Below are 20,159 nucleotides of genomic sequence, written 5' to 3'. Positions count from 1 at the left end.
TTTCAACCTGATGGGACTGGAAGAACTTTTCACTATTTTCAAGGGCATTTTCCTAACAGAAAACTGCCATGTCCTCTTCTGTTTCTGCATTGTTGATAGATAAAGAGTTCCTAAGTGATTTCAAATTTTCATACTTTTGTTGTCTTCGTTCATGTTGGAAGCATTTCACTTTACCTGAATATGGTGGAGATGACCAGTGTCTAAGGATCCATGGCAGTTTTCTGAAGTCCCAAAGTCATTACAGCTAGAGACTTAATTTCCCGCCTCCCTTGCAGTTAAGTGCTCCCTTTGCCTAGGCAAATGGGAGAGTCTGCTGCTGAGTTCCATCTCTCCTCTCGCTCTTTCTCCTCACTTTTTCCAGCAGAAGGCCAAACAGGCAGTGACTCGCCTTTTTTTTTTTTTAATTTTATTTAAGGAGAAAAAAAAAGCAGAGAAAGGGTACAAGTTATACAGATTTACAGAAAAAAATAAACAGTAGGAAATCACTAGTTAATGGATTACATATTGTCATCTTAGAAATAATTGTTCAAGTCACAAAGTTAAAGCTTGTAAAGTGGACATTCCAACAGTGAGACTGCAAACAGTTCTGTTCAATGATCCAATAAAACTCTGTGATATCATTTTCTATCTTATACACTTAAACATACATGCAGTTATATCATTTAGAGCACTTTCTTTTCCTCTCTTTTGTACAATGACAATTACACATTTTGGGTTTTGTTACTCCCACAGTTCTTATTACTTTTTTGGAAGGGAGTAGAACCAAATGTGACATAACAGAACAGAGTCAATCAAATCAAAAGGGTGGACATAATAAATAATGTAAAAGCATAATACGAGGTGATCAACAATGGTTACCATAATGCCTCCCGCTATCTCTAATAGTATTGCCTATATCATCAATTATAATAAAATTGAACAAAACAGTAAAGAACAAAACCAACAAAACCAAAACATTGGAGACATTGTAGGTCTTCAAAAGTAGATAAAAGTCATCGAGAATGGGCATCATAATGAATCTCACTATCTTCACTGCTGTTGCCTAAACTTTCAAACCTGGTACTATCAAGCAAAGCAGAATAGGGGGACATCAGTCAAAAACAAGATGGTGAGAGTAATACAGGGCTTTAAATCAAGATAATGGAAAGAGTGACTTACCTTTAACTATCAAACAAAGCCCTGGGCCACAGGCCAGCAAACTGTGGCCAAGTCTGGCGTGCCACCTGTGCCTATAAATAAAGTTTTACTGTAACGGAGTCACCCCTGTTCATTTATGTATTTTCTATGAATTCTTCCATGCTATAGTAGAGAAGCTGAGTGACTGTAACAGAGACTGTATAACCCAAAGAGTCTTCATACAAAAAGTTTGCTGATCTTTGCTTTAAGGAAAACTACCAAACGATGAAAGATAACCTAGATCCCTTGAATTTCTTTCCCCCATAGAGTATTTAGAAATATGTTGTTTAGTCCCAAAGCAACTGTGGGCTTTCTAGTTATTCCTTGCTATTGATTTCTATAGCGTTCTATTGTGGTCAGAAATCATATTGTGAATGATTTCAATCATTTGGGATTTTTTTTATGGCCCAAGATATAGTCCATTTTGATAAATGCCTCATACGCACTTGAAAAGAGTATGAAATCTGTGACAACATTTTTAATAGCTGCTTTTCATTCTGTGGTTATAAATAACTACTCCTATCATTGTTTGCTGGCGGAAAGCAATTTATCAACCTTTTGTTTCTCTGAATATAGACTCAACAAAAGTAGAGGAAGCCAAGTTTGAAAGCCACAAGGAACAGCATAACTCCTCAATGATTTCATTGTATTTTTATGTTGGAAGGAAAAACTTCCTACCAAACATCTTATTACTTTTCAGTGAGCTCTGTGAACACAGTACAGAAGTTACATTGACTCCAGAAATGATCCAAGCGGAATTCTTCATCTTGGACCAGAAGGACACCAAGAAGTAAGTAGATGATCTTATGTGTTATTAAGAAGCAGCTTTGGATAAATGTGTCCTGTGTAAAGTTCAAAACTATCATGTGATCTGAATCTCAAATATCGCAGTCTTGAAAGAGTCACATTTCCAATGCTTCATGTACTTAATGGTGTATTCTATTTAATGTATAATTAGGTACTTGTAATGTTGGCAGGGAAATGTTTAAAAACTGGATCCAGTTTTTCCATTTGCTTATCATTTGATTTCAGAGAGGTTTATTTCTTATTAATAGCTAACTAAGCTTCTTGTAATGTAACAAATCCAGGCTGTGGATCAAAGATCAAAGCTGAGGCTAAATTCAGCTCTCCATTTATCATATCTGAGATCTTAGCCAAGTTACATAACTTCTCAGGACCTGCATTTCTTAATCTGTACTGCACAGAAAATAAAATGTCTTTCACAGGGTATTTGTGAGGTTTAAAAGAGACACCAAACATAGAAAGTATTTTTTTCCTTCATCTCTCTATCATGGGGCTAATTAGCTAAGATAACATCATCCTTTCAAAAATTAGTTTGGGAAAGTATTTCTGTGTTGTAAATAACCCCTTAAAGCTCATATGGTTTATAAGCTTAAAATTTTATGTATCCTTTTTTATTCTTGTTTAAAATTGCTTTTTATAAAAAAAATCAGAAAATATATAAGAACAATTATCTTATTAGCTAGAGGCAGTAATTTAAACAAAATTAAATCACATTATACATACAGTTTTGTCTTCTGCACTTTAACAATATATCATAAACAAACATAGATGTGCATTGTGATGTTTTGAGTATGTATACCATAATTTATTTAACCAATTCCTTAATGATGAACATTTAAGCAATTTTCTGTTTTGCCATTTCAGTAGTGTCGCAACAAATATCTTTTTTTTTAATTTAAAGAGAAAAGAGAAAAGATAAAAAAACAAAGCAGTAAAAGGGTACAAGTAATATAGAATTTCAAGGAAAAAAATAAACAGTAAGAAATCACTAGTTAATAGGTTATATATTGTCTTCCTAGAAACAGTTGTCCAAATTATAAAATTAAAGCATATAAAGTGGACATTCATACATTGACATTGTAGACAGTTCCATTCAATGATCCAGCAAAAGTTCAGTAATATGGTTTTCCATCCTACACACTTAAACATACCTGTGGTTATATCCCTTAGTCCACCTTCCTTTCTTCTCTTTTTTATAATAACAATTACACTTTTTGGGTTTTATTACTCCCACAGTTCTTACTACTTTTTTTGAAGAGAATAAAACCAAACGTGACTAAGCAAAACTGAGTCAGTTAGAACAGAAGGATGGACATAGTACATGATGCAAAAATAGAATACCAGGTGATCAAAAGTGGTTACCATTGTGCCTCTTGCTATTTTTAAATTGAGTTGCCTATATCATCAGGTATAATAGAATTGATCAAAACAATACGGAACAAAACCAATAAAATCTACACTGGAGACCTTACAGGACTTCAAAAAAAGGACAATAAACGATAATGGGCATTATAGTATATCTTATTGTCTTCAAAGTGGTTGCCTATACCCTCAAACTTGATACTATCAAACAAAATAGAATATAGAATAATCAGATAGAACAAGATGGGGAGAATGATACTGGGGTTCAAATCAGGTTAATAGGAAAACAAAAAAGTTACTATAATATGTCCCGCTATTTTTTAATTTAGTTTTCCCTTAATTAAAAAAATGAGAGAAAATGGATTAATTTTAAAAAGGGAGGGAGTGAGATAAAAGAGGACATTGTAACAGAACAACGCAGGTCAGAACCGAACAATTCAAGCGTCATTGTGTTTCACCACCAGATAATCTAACATAATAGTAGTCGCCATAGTGCCTCTTTCCTTGAATTATTTGAGTGTAACTTCATATGCTATAGCATCAAGCATATCAAGACAGTGTGAAGCCCTTCAAGAGAATGAAAGAATTACAGGGTATTTAGAACCAGCTAATAGAAAACAAACAATGGTTTCTATATTATCTCTTTGCCTATAAAAAATTTTGTTTATACTGTCGCATGTAGTGAAATATAGTAGCATACGACATGTTAAAGCCAGTGGAAACAGATGTACCACAGCTTGATGGGACTTCAAAACAAGATGATATTAAGTCAGCACTAGCTTTTATGGTATGTTGTTTTCTTCAAAATAGCTATTCGTACTATCACAGATATTAAAATCGAACAACCCAGGTTAAAACCATTGCAGTTAATGAGTGAAAACGTTATATGGCTTCAAACCAATATGATTGGGAATCATGATTACAACATACTTTTATGTATTCTTATCATTTCTTACACTAGGGAAACCAGTATTTATACATGTGAGTTTGATTTATTTCACTTATGAGTATGGTCTCAAGCTGCATTCATTTATTTATAAATGTCTCAATGTGATCATTCTTTATAGCTGAGTAGTACTCCATTGTATAAAAATACCACAACTTTTTTTATCCATTCTTCAGTTGATGGACACTTAGATTGTTTCCAAGATCTGGCTATTACAAATTGTGCTGCTATAAACATGGATGCACATATATCACTGTGGTATGATGCTTTCAGTTCTTCTGGAAATATGCCTAGAAGTGGTATAGCTGGGTCAAATGGGGCTTCCAGTCCCAGTTTTCTGAGAAATCTCCAGACTGACCTCCACAATGGTTGCACTAGTCTACACTCCCAACAACAGTGCAGGAGAGTTCCTTTTTCCCCACAGCCTCTCCAGCATTTGTTGGTGGTGGTTTTCTTGATCTTGGCCATTCTTTCAGGAGTGAGATGAAATCTCAGTGTGGTTTTAATTTGCATTTCTCTAATGACTAATGATGATGAACATTTTTTCATATATTTATTTGCCATTTGTATTTCTTCATCTGAGAATTGTTTATTTATCTCAGATGCCCACTTTTGGATTGGGTCTTTGAATTTTGGGGGTCTGATATTTTTAATTCTTTATATGTTTTAGACAGAAGTCCTTTGTCTGAGGGGCAGTTCACTAAGATTGTTTTCCCAGTTTGTGGGTTTTCTTTTCACTATGCTGGAGATTTCTTTTGATGTGCAGAAACTTTTTAATAAGGTGTGATCCCAGTTATTGACTCTGGGAAGTATTTCCCGTGTGGCTTGAGTCCTATTCATGAATTCTCTAACTACTCCTATGTCTTCAAGGTTTTTAACCAATTTGTCTTCCAATAGATTTAGTGTTTCTGTTTTAATATTAAGATCTTTGATCCATTTAGACTTTATTTTAGTACATGGTGATAGGCATGGAAAACTAAAACTAGTTTTAGTTTTCGGCATATGGAGAGCCAGTTTTTCCAACACCATTTATTAAAGAGACTGTCGAGAGGAGGAGCTGGGCAGATCTGGGGTGCCCTTACTGGCCTCTCTGCGTGTCGGGAGGACTCTGGATATCTGCGCCCAGACTGCTGGAGTTCCCTCAGGCTTCCAGGTGCAGTGAAGGAGAGAGGTGGGTTTGAGGCTTCCACATCAGCCTCCCCATTCCCGGCTTCATTTGGAGACCTGCTGAGCTCCCGATAGGTGGGCTGGCCCACACTACCAGCCTAGCCCAGCCTGTTTAGCTGCCGCGCCTGGCCATAGGTCTGCAGAGGAGGAGCTGGGCAGATCGGGGTGCCCTCACTGGCCTCTCTGCGTGTCTGGAGGACTCTGGATATCTGCGCCCAGACTGCTGGAGTTCCCTCAGGCTTCCAGGTGCAGTGAAGGAGAGAGGTGGGTTTGAGGCTTCCACATCAGCCTCCCCATTCCCGGCTCCATTTGGAGACCTGCTGAGCTCCCCATAGGTGGGCTGGCCCACACTACCAGCCTAGCCCAGCCTGTTTAGCTGCCGCGTCTGGCCATAGGTCTGCAGAGGAGGAGCTGGGCAGATCTGGGGTGCCCTCACTGGCCTCTCTGCGTGTCTGGAGGACTCTGGATATCTGCGTCCAGACTGCTGGAGTTACCTCAGGCTTCCAGGTGCAGTGAAGGAGAGAGGTGGGTTTGAGGCTTCCACATCAGCCTCCCCATTCCCGGCTTCACTTGGAGACCTGCTGAGCTCCCCATAGGTGGGCTGGCCCACACTACCAGCCTAGCCCAGCCTGTTTAGCTGCCACGCCTGGCCATTGGTCTGCAGAGGAGGAGCTGGGCAGATTTGGGGTGCCTGCATCGGCCTCTCCATGTGTCTGGAGGACTGTGGATATCTCTGCAACCAGGGAGGGACCACAGGTTCCTGAAGCACTGCGGCCTGTGGTGAGTACCCTAACCCAGCTGCGATTGAAGAACTGTGGAGCTTCCAAGAGGCAGGTGGGCGCACAGTGTTCCTGAGGCCCAGCTTGTCTGGAACTGCGGAGTTCTGAGCAGGCAGAGGAGGGCCACTGGTTCTGTAGGCCTAATGGCTTGGGGTAGCGCGGCGCCAGAGTCTCAGTAGCTCCAAACATAGAAGGGGATTTTCAACAGATCCTGAGGAAGCTTTCAAATAACACTTGAAACAGAGAAATATAGGAAAATGACAAAACGAAAGACCAAATTACAACCTCAAACCTCCAGCCCATCTCAAGAAACCCTAGGAGCGATGTATATAGAAGAAAATATATCCCATCCACCTCATATATCGGACACAATAGCCACTGAAATTGACAAGCAACTCCAGGAAGCTTTAAAAAAATTCAAACTTGAAATAATCTCCCAGATAAAAGAAGAAATGATAAAAGAAATGAAAGAGATTCTAAATATATCTAAAGAAAACACAGATAAAAAATTGGAGGAACTAAACAAAAAGATAGAATCCCTAGACGAGCAATATAAGAAACAAACAGAATACATAATGCAGATGCACAGAGATATACAGGAAATAAAAAACTCCACTGAAAGTTGTAAAAACCGCCTTAATGAAAGTGAAGATAGAATTTCAGACCTTGAAGACAGGATTGCAGCTAGTGAACAGGAAAGGAAAGATCTTTTGAAAATAACAAGGAACCAGGAAACAACAATTCAACAACTGCAAGACGATGCAAAGAAGAATAACATAAGAATGATAGGGATTAATGAAAGAGAGGGAGACAACATGAAGGATGTCAGGAGGATATTTAGAGAAGTAATAGCTGAAAATTTCCCAAGCATGAGATCAGAAACTGACATCAGGATCAGTGAAGCATATAGAACTCCAAACAGTCATAACCAAAATAAAACTACACCCAGACATATAATAATCACCATCCCAGAAATCCAACACAAGAATAGATTATTAAAAGCTGTCAGAGAGAAAAGACAGATCACTTATAAAGGAAAACCTATCAGAATCACAGCAGACTTCTCAGCACAAACGATAAAGTCAAGAAGAGCATGGAGTGAAGTATTCCAGATCCTAAAGCAAAATGATTTCCAACCAAGACTGATATATCCTGCAAAACTATCATTCAAAATAGATGGTGCAATACGATACTTCCATGACAAAGAACAGCTGAAGAACTTCATGAACACCAAACCAAACCTGCAAAAAATATTGAAAGACAGTTTAGATGCACAAAGGAAAAAAGCACTAAGCAAAGCAAATAATTAAACAGAACAGAAAGATAAAGATGCAACAGCAGAGAGATAACATTCCTACAATTAACCAGCATTTAACAGTAATAACCATTAATGTAAATGGTCTCAATGCACCAATCAAAAGAAACAGACTAGCAGAATGGATCAAGAAACAAAATCCAACCATATGCTGTTTACAGGAAACCCATCTAACCCAGAAAGATACTCACAGACTGAAAGTCAAAGGATAGAAAACAATTCTTCATGCAGCAGGAATCCAAAAAAAGGCAGGAGTAAGCCATTCTGTTTGCAGACAACGTGAACTTTAAACCAACAGTGACCATAAAGGACAAAGAAGGTCACTACATACTCGTAAGGGGAAAACTCCAAGAGGAAGAGATAACTATCTTAAATATATACGCACCAAACTCCAGAGCACCCAGTTATATAAAACAATTATTAACAGAAATGAAAACTCAAATTATCAGTAACACAATTGTAACAGGAGACCTTAATACACCACTGACACCAAGGGACAGATCAACCAGACAGAAAATGAGCAAAGAAATAACAGAACTGAATCACACCTGTGAACAAATGGGTTTGATAGACATATACAGAATGTTCCACCCAACAAAATCAGAATACACATTCTTCTCAGCAGTACATGGATCATTTTCTAAAATAGACCATATATTAGCTCACAGAACATATTTAAGCAAATGCAAAAGAGTTGAAATCATCCCTTGCATATTATCGGATCATAGCGCTCTGAAATTAGAAATTAATGACAAAGGATACTGCAAAAATTCCGCAAACACATGGAAACTAAATAACACACTCTTGAGTAATCAGTGGGTCACAGAAGAAATTAAAGAAGAAATTAAACAATACCTAAAAGAAAATGAAAATGCAGATACAACTTACCGGAATCTGTGGGATGCAATGAAAGCCGTTCTGAGAGGAAAATTTATTGCACTGAGTTCCCACATCAGGAAAACAGAACGAATACAAATAAATAACTTGATGCTACACCTCAAACAGCTAGAAAAAGAAGAGCAAGTCAAGCCCAAAGCCAAAAGAAGAGAGGAAATTATAAAAATCAGAGCAGAAATCAATGCAATAGAGACTAAGAAAACAATCCAAAGAATCAACGAATCAAAGAGTTGGTTCTTTGAAAGAATAAATAAAATCGATAAGCCCCTAGCCAACCTTATTAAAAAAAGGAAAGAAAAAGCTCAAATTCATGCAATAAGAAATGAAAAAGGAGAAATCACTACAGACCCAATAGAAATACAGAGGATCATCAACACCTATTTCGAAAACCTCTACTCTCAAAAGTTTGATAACACAGAAGAAATAGACAGATTCTTAGAAGCATATGAAGTACCAAAGCTAGATCAAGAGGATATAAAACTGTTGAATAACCCAATCTCTGCTAATGAAATTGAGAATGTAATTGGGTCCTTGCCCACCAAGAAGAGCCCAGGCCCAGATGGATTCACTGCAGAATTCTACAAGAAATATAAAGAAGACCTAATGCCGGGAGCCTGAGAACATGGTGGACAGACAGCAGCAGCTACTGAAGGCTCTCTAAAGGCTCGGCTCAGAGGCCAGGAATGATGCGGACTAAGGAGATACGAACCAGTAGAGATATGCTCTGCTGACTCAGGAACGAACTGGGCTGAGAGAATCTAACTTAGAATACAGTCCTGGCGCTAAAATAGGAACAGAAAAATCTCGGTGTGGAGGCTCGACCCCGCGCCATTGGAAACCGCGGTTTGGATTTCCCGCCGCCCGGCGGCTGGCTGCCTCCACAGCGGCTCGGCAAGGAGAGACGCGCCGAGCTCTGGGAACGGGAGTCTGCGAACGGAGTCGGAAACAGGACGGACAAGGAGGAAAACTGACTGGTGGCGAGGTGAGCAAGAAACTGACCCCCTACCACAGTTTGACTCCAGCGGAGGTTTTTCTGGGCTCGGGCAGTCCTGTAAGAGCAGGGCGCGGTGACAACTCCATCCGCACATTCCCCTCTCGGACGGGATTGGTGAAAGGTGCCTGGCCTGAGACACGCTGCTGGCGGACTCCCTAGGCTGGCCTAACCCAGATCCCAGAGCCTGATGGTGGCCCGGAGGAGCAACCGACTCCCGCGTAGGCTGCCTCCTCCGCAACTCCCTGGGGCGCAGCGGTGGGCGGGAACAACTAGCCAGCGCAATTTGATCAGGCTGTGGCTGACAGGCAGGGAAGCCGGGCCTCCTATGTAAGATTGCATTTTATAAGGAACATAAAATATGGGGAAGGGAAGCAACAAAAAAGGCTCCTCGGCCCCCAATCCTGAGAAACAGGCAATAGTGGACACCGCACCAATATACATTAAGTGCCATCTAGAGAGCCTCATAGACCAATTCAGGAATGAAGTTATCAATGACCTGAAGCTAGAAGTATGCAGAATAGTTAGAGAAATGCTAAGCACCACCCAGGAAAAAGCAGATGGTGGAATGGAAGAACAGAAAAAGAGGGGAGAATTGCTTGATGGAGAAAACAGAGAAAGCATTGAGTATGTGAAGCAGGTTCAAAGAGAGTATCAAGAAATTAAGAAGTCTATCCAAGACTGGCATAACAGCTTGAAAGAAACTAAGGACAGACTATCTGAATTGGAGGGCAGACTTGAAACATGGGAGAATGAAATGAAAAACTTCTTAAAAATAACAAAGAAACACACAGCAATAATACAAAGACAAGAAGATGATAAGAGGAGCCATAACTTAAGGATTAAGAACATAAAAGAAGAAGTAGGGACACAAACAAGTGAACTACAAAAGCTACTCACAGAAATAATCCAGGAGAATTTTCCTAATTTAGCAAAAGGTAAAGATACTCAGATGTATGAGGCATACAGGACCCCAGCTACCTACAACCCTAACAGAGAAACACCCAGGCATATAATAATAAAAATTCCAGAAATTCAATACAAGAACAGAATATTAAAAGCTGTAAGAGACAAGAAACAGATCACTTACAAGGGAATACCCATCAGAATTACAGCAGATTTCTCTTCACAAACCATCAAATCACGAAGAGCATGGGGAGAAATAATTCAAGCTTTGAAAGATAATAATCTCCAGCCAAGACTGAGATATCCTGCACAACTGTCCCTGGAAATTGATGGAAAAACAAGGTGCTTCCAGGATAAAGAGGAACTGGGGGAATTTGCAACCACCAATTCAACCCTACAGAAAGTATTGCAGGATATCCTAAAAAAAGAAAAATACAAAGAACCCAGAAATAGTGGCGGGGAGGCCACAACGAATGGAGCAGAGAACAAAATGAAGAAGACAAACTGACAGCTACTGACAGAAAAAGAGCTCAACAGAAATGAGACAGAGAAGATTGGATGATAGGAACAGCTTTTTTTGGAGAAAATGACATCTTAATAGGTAATGCTGATTTAGTACCATCTTGTTTTGAAGTCTCATCTAGCTTTTGTTCTTCTGTCTCCAATGGTCTAAACAGGTTGTATCTTATTGGATTTTGTTATGTACGATAGTATAAGCAAAAACCTTTTAAAGACAAGGAAATTATACAGAGACCATTGTTCATTTTCTGTTAGTCGATTCTAAATACTCTGTAATGCTGTCATTCTCTTAAATGGTTTTACATTGTTTTGATATACTTAATGCTACAGTATATGAAGTTGTACTCAAGGACTTCAGGGAGGGAGTCAATATGGTAACTATTTTTGGGTCAGGATTATCTGGTGGTGAAACACTATTCTGCTTAAATGGTTATGTTTTGATCTGCCCTGTTTTGCTGTTATGCCCTCTTTTTTCTCAATCTCCACTCCATTATTTACTTTTTTATTTTTATCCATTTAATTAAAGGGAAAAATATAGCAGGATATAATATTGTAACCCACTTTGACTTTCTATTATCTCGATTTGAAGCCCTGTATTACTCTCACCATCTTGTTTATGACTGAGGTTCCTCTATTCTGTTTTGCTGGATAGTATCAGGTTCGAAAGTTTAGGCATCAGCTGAGAAGATAATGAGATTCATTATAACGCCCATTCTCGTTGACTTTTATCTACTTTTGAAGACCTACAATATCTCCAATGTTTTGGTTTTGTCGGTTTTATTCTATACGGTTTTGTTCAATTGTATAACAACTAATGATATAGGCAATTCTATTAGAAATAGCGGGAGGCATTATGGTAACCATTGTTGATCACCTTGTATTATGTTTTTATATTATCTATTATGTCCACCCTTTTGACTTGACCGATTCTGTTCTGTTATGTCACATTTGGTTTCACTCTCTTCCAAAAAAGCAATAAGAACCATGGGAGCAATGAAACCCAAAATGTGTAATAGTCATTGTACAAAAGAGAGGAAAAGAAAGTGCTCTAAACTATATAACTGCATGTATATTTAAATGTATAAGATAGAAAATGATATCACAGAGTTTTATTGGATCATTGAACAGAACTGTTTGCAGTATCATTGTTGGAATGTCCACTCTACAAGCTTTAATTTTGTGACTTGAACAATTATTTCTAAGATGGCAATATGTAATCCATTAACTAGTGATTTCCTACTGTGCATTTTTTTCTCCTGTAAATCTGTATAACTTGTACCCCTTCACTGTTTTTTTTTCTTTCTTTTCTTTTCTCCTTAATTAAAATTAAAAAAAAAAAAAAAGAAGAAGACCTAATGCCGACACTCCTCAAACTATTCAATGAAATTGAAAGGGAAGCAATCCTTCCTAAGTCATTCCTGGAAGCAAATATTACTCTAGTACCAAAACCTGAGAAGGACCCAACTATAAAAGAGAACTATAGACCGATCTCCCTAATGAACACAAATGCAAAAATCCTCAATAAAATATTGGCAAATAGGATCCAGCAAATCATCAAGAAGATTATACACCATGACCAAGTGGGATTCATCCCAGGAATGCAAGGATGGTTCAACATACGCAAATCAATAAATGTAATCCACCATATCAATAAAGCCAAAAATAAGAATCACATGATCATCTCTATAGATGCAGAAAAAGCCTTCGATAAGGTCCAACACTTATTCATGATAAGAACTTTACAGAAAATTGGAATAAATGGTCTTTACCTCAATATAATAAAGGCCATTTATGACAAACCAACAGCCAGCATCATACTAAATAGCCAAAAATTGAAAGCCTTTACTTTAAAATCGGGTACAAGACAAGGATGTCCTTTATCACCACTCCTATTTAATATAGTACTGGAAGTACTAGCCAGAGCAATTAGGCAAGAAAGAGAAATAAAAGGGGTAAAGATAGGAAAAGAAGAAGTTAAATTATCATTGTTTGCAGATGACATGATACTCTACATAGAAGACCCCCTAAACTCCATTGAAATACTCTTAGATACAATAAATAAATTCAGTAATGTGGCTGGATACAAAATCAATACTCAGAAATCAATAGCATTCCTATACACGAACAACAAAATTACAGAGAGGGAAATAAGAGAAACTGTACTATTCACATTAGCAAGCAAAAAAATGAAATATTTAGGAATTACTCTTACGAAAGAAGTGAAAGACTTATACAGTGAAAATTATAATACACTGAAAAAGGAAATTGAAGATGATCTCAGAAAATGGAAAGACATCCCTTGCTCATGGATAGGAAGAACAAACATTGTGAAAATGGCCATTCTCCCAAAACTGTTATACAGATTCAATGCAATCCCAATAGAAATACCATCAACATACCTTATAGATCTAGAGAAATCACTCCTAAATTTCATCTGGAACCAGAAGAGACCTAGAATCGCAAAGGCAATTCTAAGCAGCAAAGACAAAGCAGGAGGCATCACAATCCCTGACTTGAAGTTATACTACAAAGCAACAGTAGTAAAATCAACATGGTATTGGAATCAAAACAGAGCTGAAGATCAGTGGAATAGATTAGAAGATACAACCACAACTACGAACACACTCAACCACCTTATTTTTGATAAAGGAGCCAAGCAGGTTCACTGGAAGAACGACAGTCTCTTTAATAAATGGTGCTGGAAAAACTGGCTCTCCATTTGCCAAAAACGAAAGCTAGACCCATGTCTATCACCATGTACTAAATTAAAATCTAAATGGGTCAAAGATCTGAATATTAAAACAGAAACACTAAATCTATTGGAAGACAAATTAGGTAGAAACCTTGGAGACACAGGAGTAGGTAAAGAATTCATGAACAGGACTCAAACCGCACGGGAAATACTTCCCAGAATCAATAACTGGGACCACTTCTTATTAAAAAGTTTCTGCATGTCAAAAGAAATCTCCAGCATAGTGAAAAGAAAACCCACAAACTGGGAAAAGATTTTAGTGAACTCTCTCTCAGACAAGGGCCTCTTGTCTAAAACATATAAAGAATTAAAGAAACTCAGACCTCCGAAATTCAAAGATCCAATCCAAAAATGGGCATCTGAGATGAATATGCAATTCTCAGATGAAGAAATGCAAATGGCAAATAAATACATGAAAAAATGCTCATCATCATTGGTCATTAGAGAAATGCAAATTAAAACCACACTGAGATACCATCTCACTCCTGAAAGAATGGCCAGGATCAAGAAAACCGACAACAAATGCTGGAGAGGCTGTGGGGAAAAAGGAACTCTCCTGCACTGCTGGTGGGAGTGTAGACTGGTACAGCCTTTGTGGAGATCTGTCTGGAGATTTCTCAAAAAGTTGGGACTGGAAATCCCATTTATTCCAGCTATTCCACTTCTAGGCATATTCCCAGAAGAACTGAAAGCATCATACCACAGTGATATATGTGCACCTATGTTTATAGCAGCACAATTTGTAATCGCCAGATCTTGGAAACAACCCAAGTGCCCATCAACTGAGGAATGGATAAAAAAGTTGTGGTATTTCTATACAATGGAGTATTATTCAGCTATAAAGAAGGATCACATTGAGATATTTATCCATAAATGGGCGCAGCTTGAGACCATACTCATTAGTGAAATAAATCAATCTCGCATGTGTGAATACTGAATAGTTTCCCTAATGTAAATAATGATTCAAATATATAAAAATATGTGGTAATCATGATTCCCCATTAGGTGGCCTTGAAGCCTTATAAAGTTTTCACTCATTAATTAGAAAGGCTTTATTCTGGGCTTCTTGATATGAAAATATTTGAAGCTAGAGTATATGAAGTTTTATCCAAATATTTCAAGGAAAAAGACACTATGGTAACTACTATTAAGTCAGGTTATAAGGTGGTGAAGTACTAGGTTGTTGAAACAGTCATGCTGTGACCTCTGTTGTTATATTGTTATGTCCTGTTTTATCTCAATCTCCCCCTTATTGTTTCAAAAAAAATTATTTAGTCATTTCTTATGTTTGTCTTAATTAAAGAAAAAATTCAAAAAAATTTGGATATATAAATAGTAACTCTTTTCGATTTCCTATTAACTTGTTTTGAAGTCCTGTAGTACTCCCACGATCTTGTTTTGACTGATTAGACTCTGTTCCATTCTATATGATAGTATCAAGTTTGAAGAAATAGGCAACTACTTTGAAGACAATAAGATTCACTAAGATACCCATTCTGGTTTGACTATTGTCTTCTTTGGAAGTCCTGTAATGTTTACAATGCCTAAGTTTTATTGGTCTTGTTCTCTACTGTTTTGTTCAACTTTATAATATCTAATAAGATAGACAATTCTTTTTAAGGAAACAAGGGACAACGTTGATAACCATTGTTGATAAACTTGTACTCTGTTCTACACCATGTGCTATGTCTATCCTTGGTATTGACTGACAGCTTTGTTTTGCCATATTTGACTGTATTCTTCCCCCCCCCAAAGAAAGTAATAAGCACTAAGGAGTAATAAAATCCAAGATGTGTAAATTTTGTTGTAAAAGAGAGAGGGAAAAAAAAAAAAGAAAAAGAGCTCTAACGGATATAACAGCAAGTGTGTTTGGGGGTGTTAAATAGCTGACTTTATCAATGTTTTTGGAACATTGAACACAGCTGTTTGCAGTCTCCCTGTTTGAATGTCCACCTTGTGTTCTTTGATACTGTGATTTGAGGAACTATTTTCAAGAAGATAGTGTGTAATCTACTAGCAGGTGATTTCTTACTGTTATGTTTTTTTGTTTTGTTTTGTTTTGTTTTGTTTTGTTTTGTTTTGTAGTTCTGTATTGCGTGTACCCTTACACCGCTTTGGTTTGTTTTGTGTTTTTCTCTTTTTCCTCTTAAATTAAAAAAAAAAAAAAAAAAAAAAAGAGACTGTCGTTCTTCCAGTGAACATGTTTGGCCCCTTTATCAAAGATAAGGTGGTTGAGTGTGTTCGTAGTTGTGGTTGTATCTTCTAATCTATTCCACTGATCTTTGGCTCTGTTTTGATTCCAATACCATGTTGATTTTATTACGGTTGCTTTGTAGTATAACTTCAAGTCAGGGATTGTGATGCCTCCTGCTTGCCTTTGCTGCTTAGAACTGTCCTTGCTATTCTAGGTCTCTTCTCGCTCCAGATGAATTTTAGGAGTGATTTCTCGAGTTCTATGAGGTATGTTGATGGTACTTTTATCGGGATTGCATTGAACCTGTATAAAAGTTTTGGGAGAATGGCTATTTTCACAATATTTATTCTTCCTATCTATGAGCAAGGGATGTGTTTCCATTTTCTGAGATCATCTTCAATTTCATTTTTCAGTGTATTATAATTTTCCCTGTATAGGTCTTTCACTTCTTTCGTGAGAGTAATTCGTAAATATTTCATTTTTTTGGTTGCTAGTGTGAAGGGTGTGGCTTCTATTATTCTCTCTCTGTGACTTTGTTGTTAGTGTATAGGAATGCTATTGATTTTAGAGTATTGATTTTATATCCAGCTACATTACTGAATTTATTTATTATATCTAGGAGTCTTTCAATGGAGTTTTGGGGATTTTCTATACAGAGTATCATGTCATCTGCAAATAATGATAGCTTAACTTCTTCTTTTCCTATCTTTATGCCTTTTATACAGCTATAAACTTTCCTAATAGAACTGCTTTCATTGTGTCCCATAAATTCTGGTATGTCATGCTGGAATTAGCAGTTAGTTCTAGAAACTGTCTTATTTCTTCCTTGATTTCTTTTATGACTCAAATTGTTTACTTAATTGTATATATTTTGGTTTCCATGCATTTGCATAATTTCTGTGTTTTCTTTTATCCTTGATTTCTAACTTTATCACACTCTCATCTGACAATATGTGTGGTATAATTTAAATTCTCTTACATTTACTTACGCTTGCTTTATTGGCTAGCATATGGTTTGTTTTGGAGAAATCTCCATGTGCTGCTGACAACAATGTGCATTCTGTTGTTGTTGCATGGACTACACTGTAGGTATTTATTAAGTTCACTTGTTCAGAGCTTTTATTCAACTCAATATTTCCTTGTTGATTTTTATCCAGTTGATCTACTTGTTAGATCTTTGATCATGTCTATCGCTGTCTGTGATAATGGAGCATTAAATCCCTCCACTATAATTGTGTTTGTGATCTTTTATGTCCAGTAGTCCCTGTTGTATAAAGTTAGGTGCACCATTGTTCAGTATATTAATAATTGTTATCTCTTCCTGTTGGATCATTCCCCTAACCAATATGTAGTAACCTTCTTTGCCTCTTTTGACCCATTTTGTCTTAAAGTCCAGATGTCTGAATATAGGTAAGCTACACCTGCCTTTTTTCAGGTTTACATTGCCTGGAATGACTTTCCATCCTTTGATTTATAGTCTATGAGCTTCTCTTGGTGCTGAATGTATTTCTTATATCCAGAAAACTATTGGATTGTGTTTCTTGAGTCACTCTGGCAGTCTCTTTTGATTTGGGAACTGAGACTATTCACATTGCGAGTTATTATCAATCATTATTGACTTATCTTTCTATTGCTGATCCCCTATCTTGTCCTTGTACTTAACTGATTACCCTACCTGGTATATTCATTCTATTAGACCTTTTATAAAGTTAACTTCATTGTCTCTTTATAGGATATCCTTGAGAATTTTTTTGGAGTTCTGGTTTGGTACTCATGGATTTTGTGTGTACTTTATCACAAAAATACCTTATTTCCTTGTCAATTTTAAAAGATAGTTTTGCAGGATATGTTAGCCTGGAATGGAAATTGTTTCATTTTAGGACTTGACACACTTCACTCCAAGCTCTCCTGGCCTTTGAGGTTTGCATTTCAAGGTCTTCTAATAGGTTTAACTTCTAAAAGGTTCAACTTTTTGAGTGATTTGTTGTATTTCTCTAACTGTTTTTAATATTCTGTTCTTATGTTATACTTTTATAACTTGATTATTTTGTGTCACAGAGAGGTTCTTTTCTGGGAGAAAAAAATACCATTTACAAAAGCACCAAAAACAAATCAGCCATTCAATGACTAGTATTCCATTTTTTGGAATGCCCATAACAGTGGAACATAATGAAATATTTTATTTTCAAATTCTTGTCCCTGAAATATTTCTAGATAGCATATATGAATTTCATTTAAAATTGAAAAACTTGCAATCTTTGGCATAAATGGTTTAAATAGTAACGAATTAATCTAACCAAGAAAATGAAAGACTTCTACAACAAAAAGTATAATACTTTTAAAAAGAAAATCAAAACAGATATCAAAAATGGAAAGATACCAGACAGCTGTTTTGAAAAGAAGAGACATTATGGTAGCCATTATTGATTTTCCTATTGTCTTGTTTTGAAGTCCTGTAATGCTTTTGTTCTTTTGTTTCAATTGGTTTTATACTATTTTGTTTTGTTTGAATTCATCCTGTGCGAAGATATGGACAACTATTTTGAAGAAAATAAGAGTCATTAATGGTAGCACTGTTGATTTCTTATTGTCTTGTTTTGAAATCCTGTGTTGCTTGCTTTGTTCTGATTTGCTATATTCTGTTCTGTTTTGTTTTGATTTACTCTCTTTAAAATAAAAAAAGAAAAATGAAAGATACCTTCTATTCCTGGAGAGGCAGAGCTGATATAGTCAAAATGGCCATTCTTCCAAAATTGTTTTACTGATTTAACACAATTCTAATCAAAATACCAGCAGCATTCTTCATAGAACCGTAGAAAATAATCCTAAAATTTATACGGAATCAGAAGAGAGCCAGAACAGCAAAAACAATCTCAGGTAACAAGAACAAAGCAAAAACATCACAATCCCAGACTTGAAGTTATGTTACAAAGCTACAGTGATAAAAATAGCATGGTACTTAACAAAAACAGACATAAAGATCACAGAACAAAGATAGAGATACAGGAACAATACCAAGTGTATTTCACTTTTTTTTTTTTTTTTTTTGTCTTTTTCCTTTTTATCGGTACCGGGGATCAAACTCACAACTGCCTGCTTCCAAGGCAGGCACAGTATGCCACTGAGCTAAATCCCCAGCCCCGCATATTTCACTATTTGATCATTGGCAAAGGAGCTAAACATGTACACTGGACGAAAGATAGCCTCTTTAATAAATGGTGTTAGGAAAACTGGTTATTCCCATGCAAAAGATTGTGGATAATCATCACTATATGCCAACCTAAAATAAAAAAGGATGACAGGGTACGAAATGGTGGAGTGGTGTATAACAACTCAGTCTCCAAAATTTTTGGAATCCAAACACTGGAAAATAACAACCTCAGTAAGAAAAAAAAAGGAGAAATAGATCCTGGGAACTAGGAAAGATCTGACAGGAAAATTCTAAGCTCTGAAAAATGGACAGACAGAACATAATGCAAAGAAGGGAAGAGACAGTTTGCACTTTCTTCCTGGCTACAGGCTCACAGGTCCTGGAAAAGTGAAACCAAACCAGGAGACAAAGTGAATGCTAGGGACCCCACACGGTCTTAGAGAGAAACAGAATGGACCAGTGGTTGATGTGATCTACTGAGACAGCATGGAATTTTGCTTCCTTACTGCAGTATTTTGATAGGCAACAGCTGATGAGTGACTCCTCGACAAGAGTCTGCCATATATCTGCACAGTAGTGGGTAGGACACCATTCCTCAAAAGGTTGATTGTTCGAACCTAGGACTCAGAGCAGCCACACAGCTCCACTTCAGGGCTCCCAGTGTTGTATTTCCACAGTGACTGGGTGAGAGACGGCCATAGGAGACAGCCATGGTCAGGGAGTAGGATCATTTAGTTTTATATTAGAATCTCCTATTTTCCAGACAGATCATATAGCTGAGTTTACAGTCTTTACACTAAACATCTGTCATTTAAATCAGTACACTATTTCCTCCTAGGAATATGGGTGCTGTAAACACAACAGTATCTCAATTTATCTCTATCTGTACCTTCACCTTTGGCCCCAGACAATCAGGAGGCAAATTGACCCCTAAGAAGTCCAGATACTTGTGTCTCTAAGCCCTTGTCCTTGCTCTCAGTTATACCCCTTAATTATCACCCTTGTTTTATGCCACATTCAACTCAAGTGCTAGCCACAATATCTGATCATTGCTAGCCAACAATATCTGATCATGGCCACCATCAGTCTTTGCCGCATATCAGCCACTGCTAGAACAAATGCATAACCCACTTTCTACAGCCATTGTCAGAGTCAGAAATTATGTGTGTCTACTTTACTCATAAAGGGGAAAACCTAGCT

General features: G+C 37.2%; 1 protein-coding gene across 3 annotated transcripts in view; it reads left to right on the top strand.

Annotated features, from left to right (window-relative positions):
- Cfap221 (cilia and flagella associated protein 221) overlaps positions 1-20,159 on the top strand; it is a 122,873-nt gene that overhangs the window by 93,094 nt on the left and 9,620 nt on the right. For all 3 annotated transcript variants that reach the window (XM_063258946.1, XM_063258947.1, XM_063258945.1), the window contains exon 23: positions 1,877-1,966. In XM_063258946.1, coding sequence (XP_063115016.1) covers positions 1,877-1,966 — 90 coding nt within the window. The remainder of the gene's footprint in view (positions 1-1,876; positions 1,967-20,159) is intronic.

This window comes from Cavia porcellus, unplaced genomic scaffold, assembly GCF_034190915.1.
Source record: "Cavia porcellus strain 051 isolate PalLab524CR breed Dunkin Hartley unplaced genomic scaffold, mCavPor4.1 scaffold_12, whole genome shotgun sequence".
In the NCBI taxonomy this organism is placed as follows: domain Eukaryota; kingdom Metazoa; phylum Chordata; class Mammalia; order Rodentia; family Caviidae; genus Cavia; species Cavia porcellus.
The sequence above is the reverse complement of the archived record's forward strand: the minus strand, read 5'-3'. Positions and strand labels throughout refer to the sequence as shown.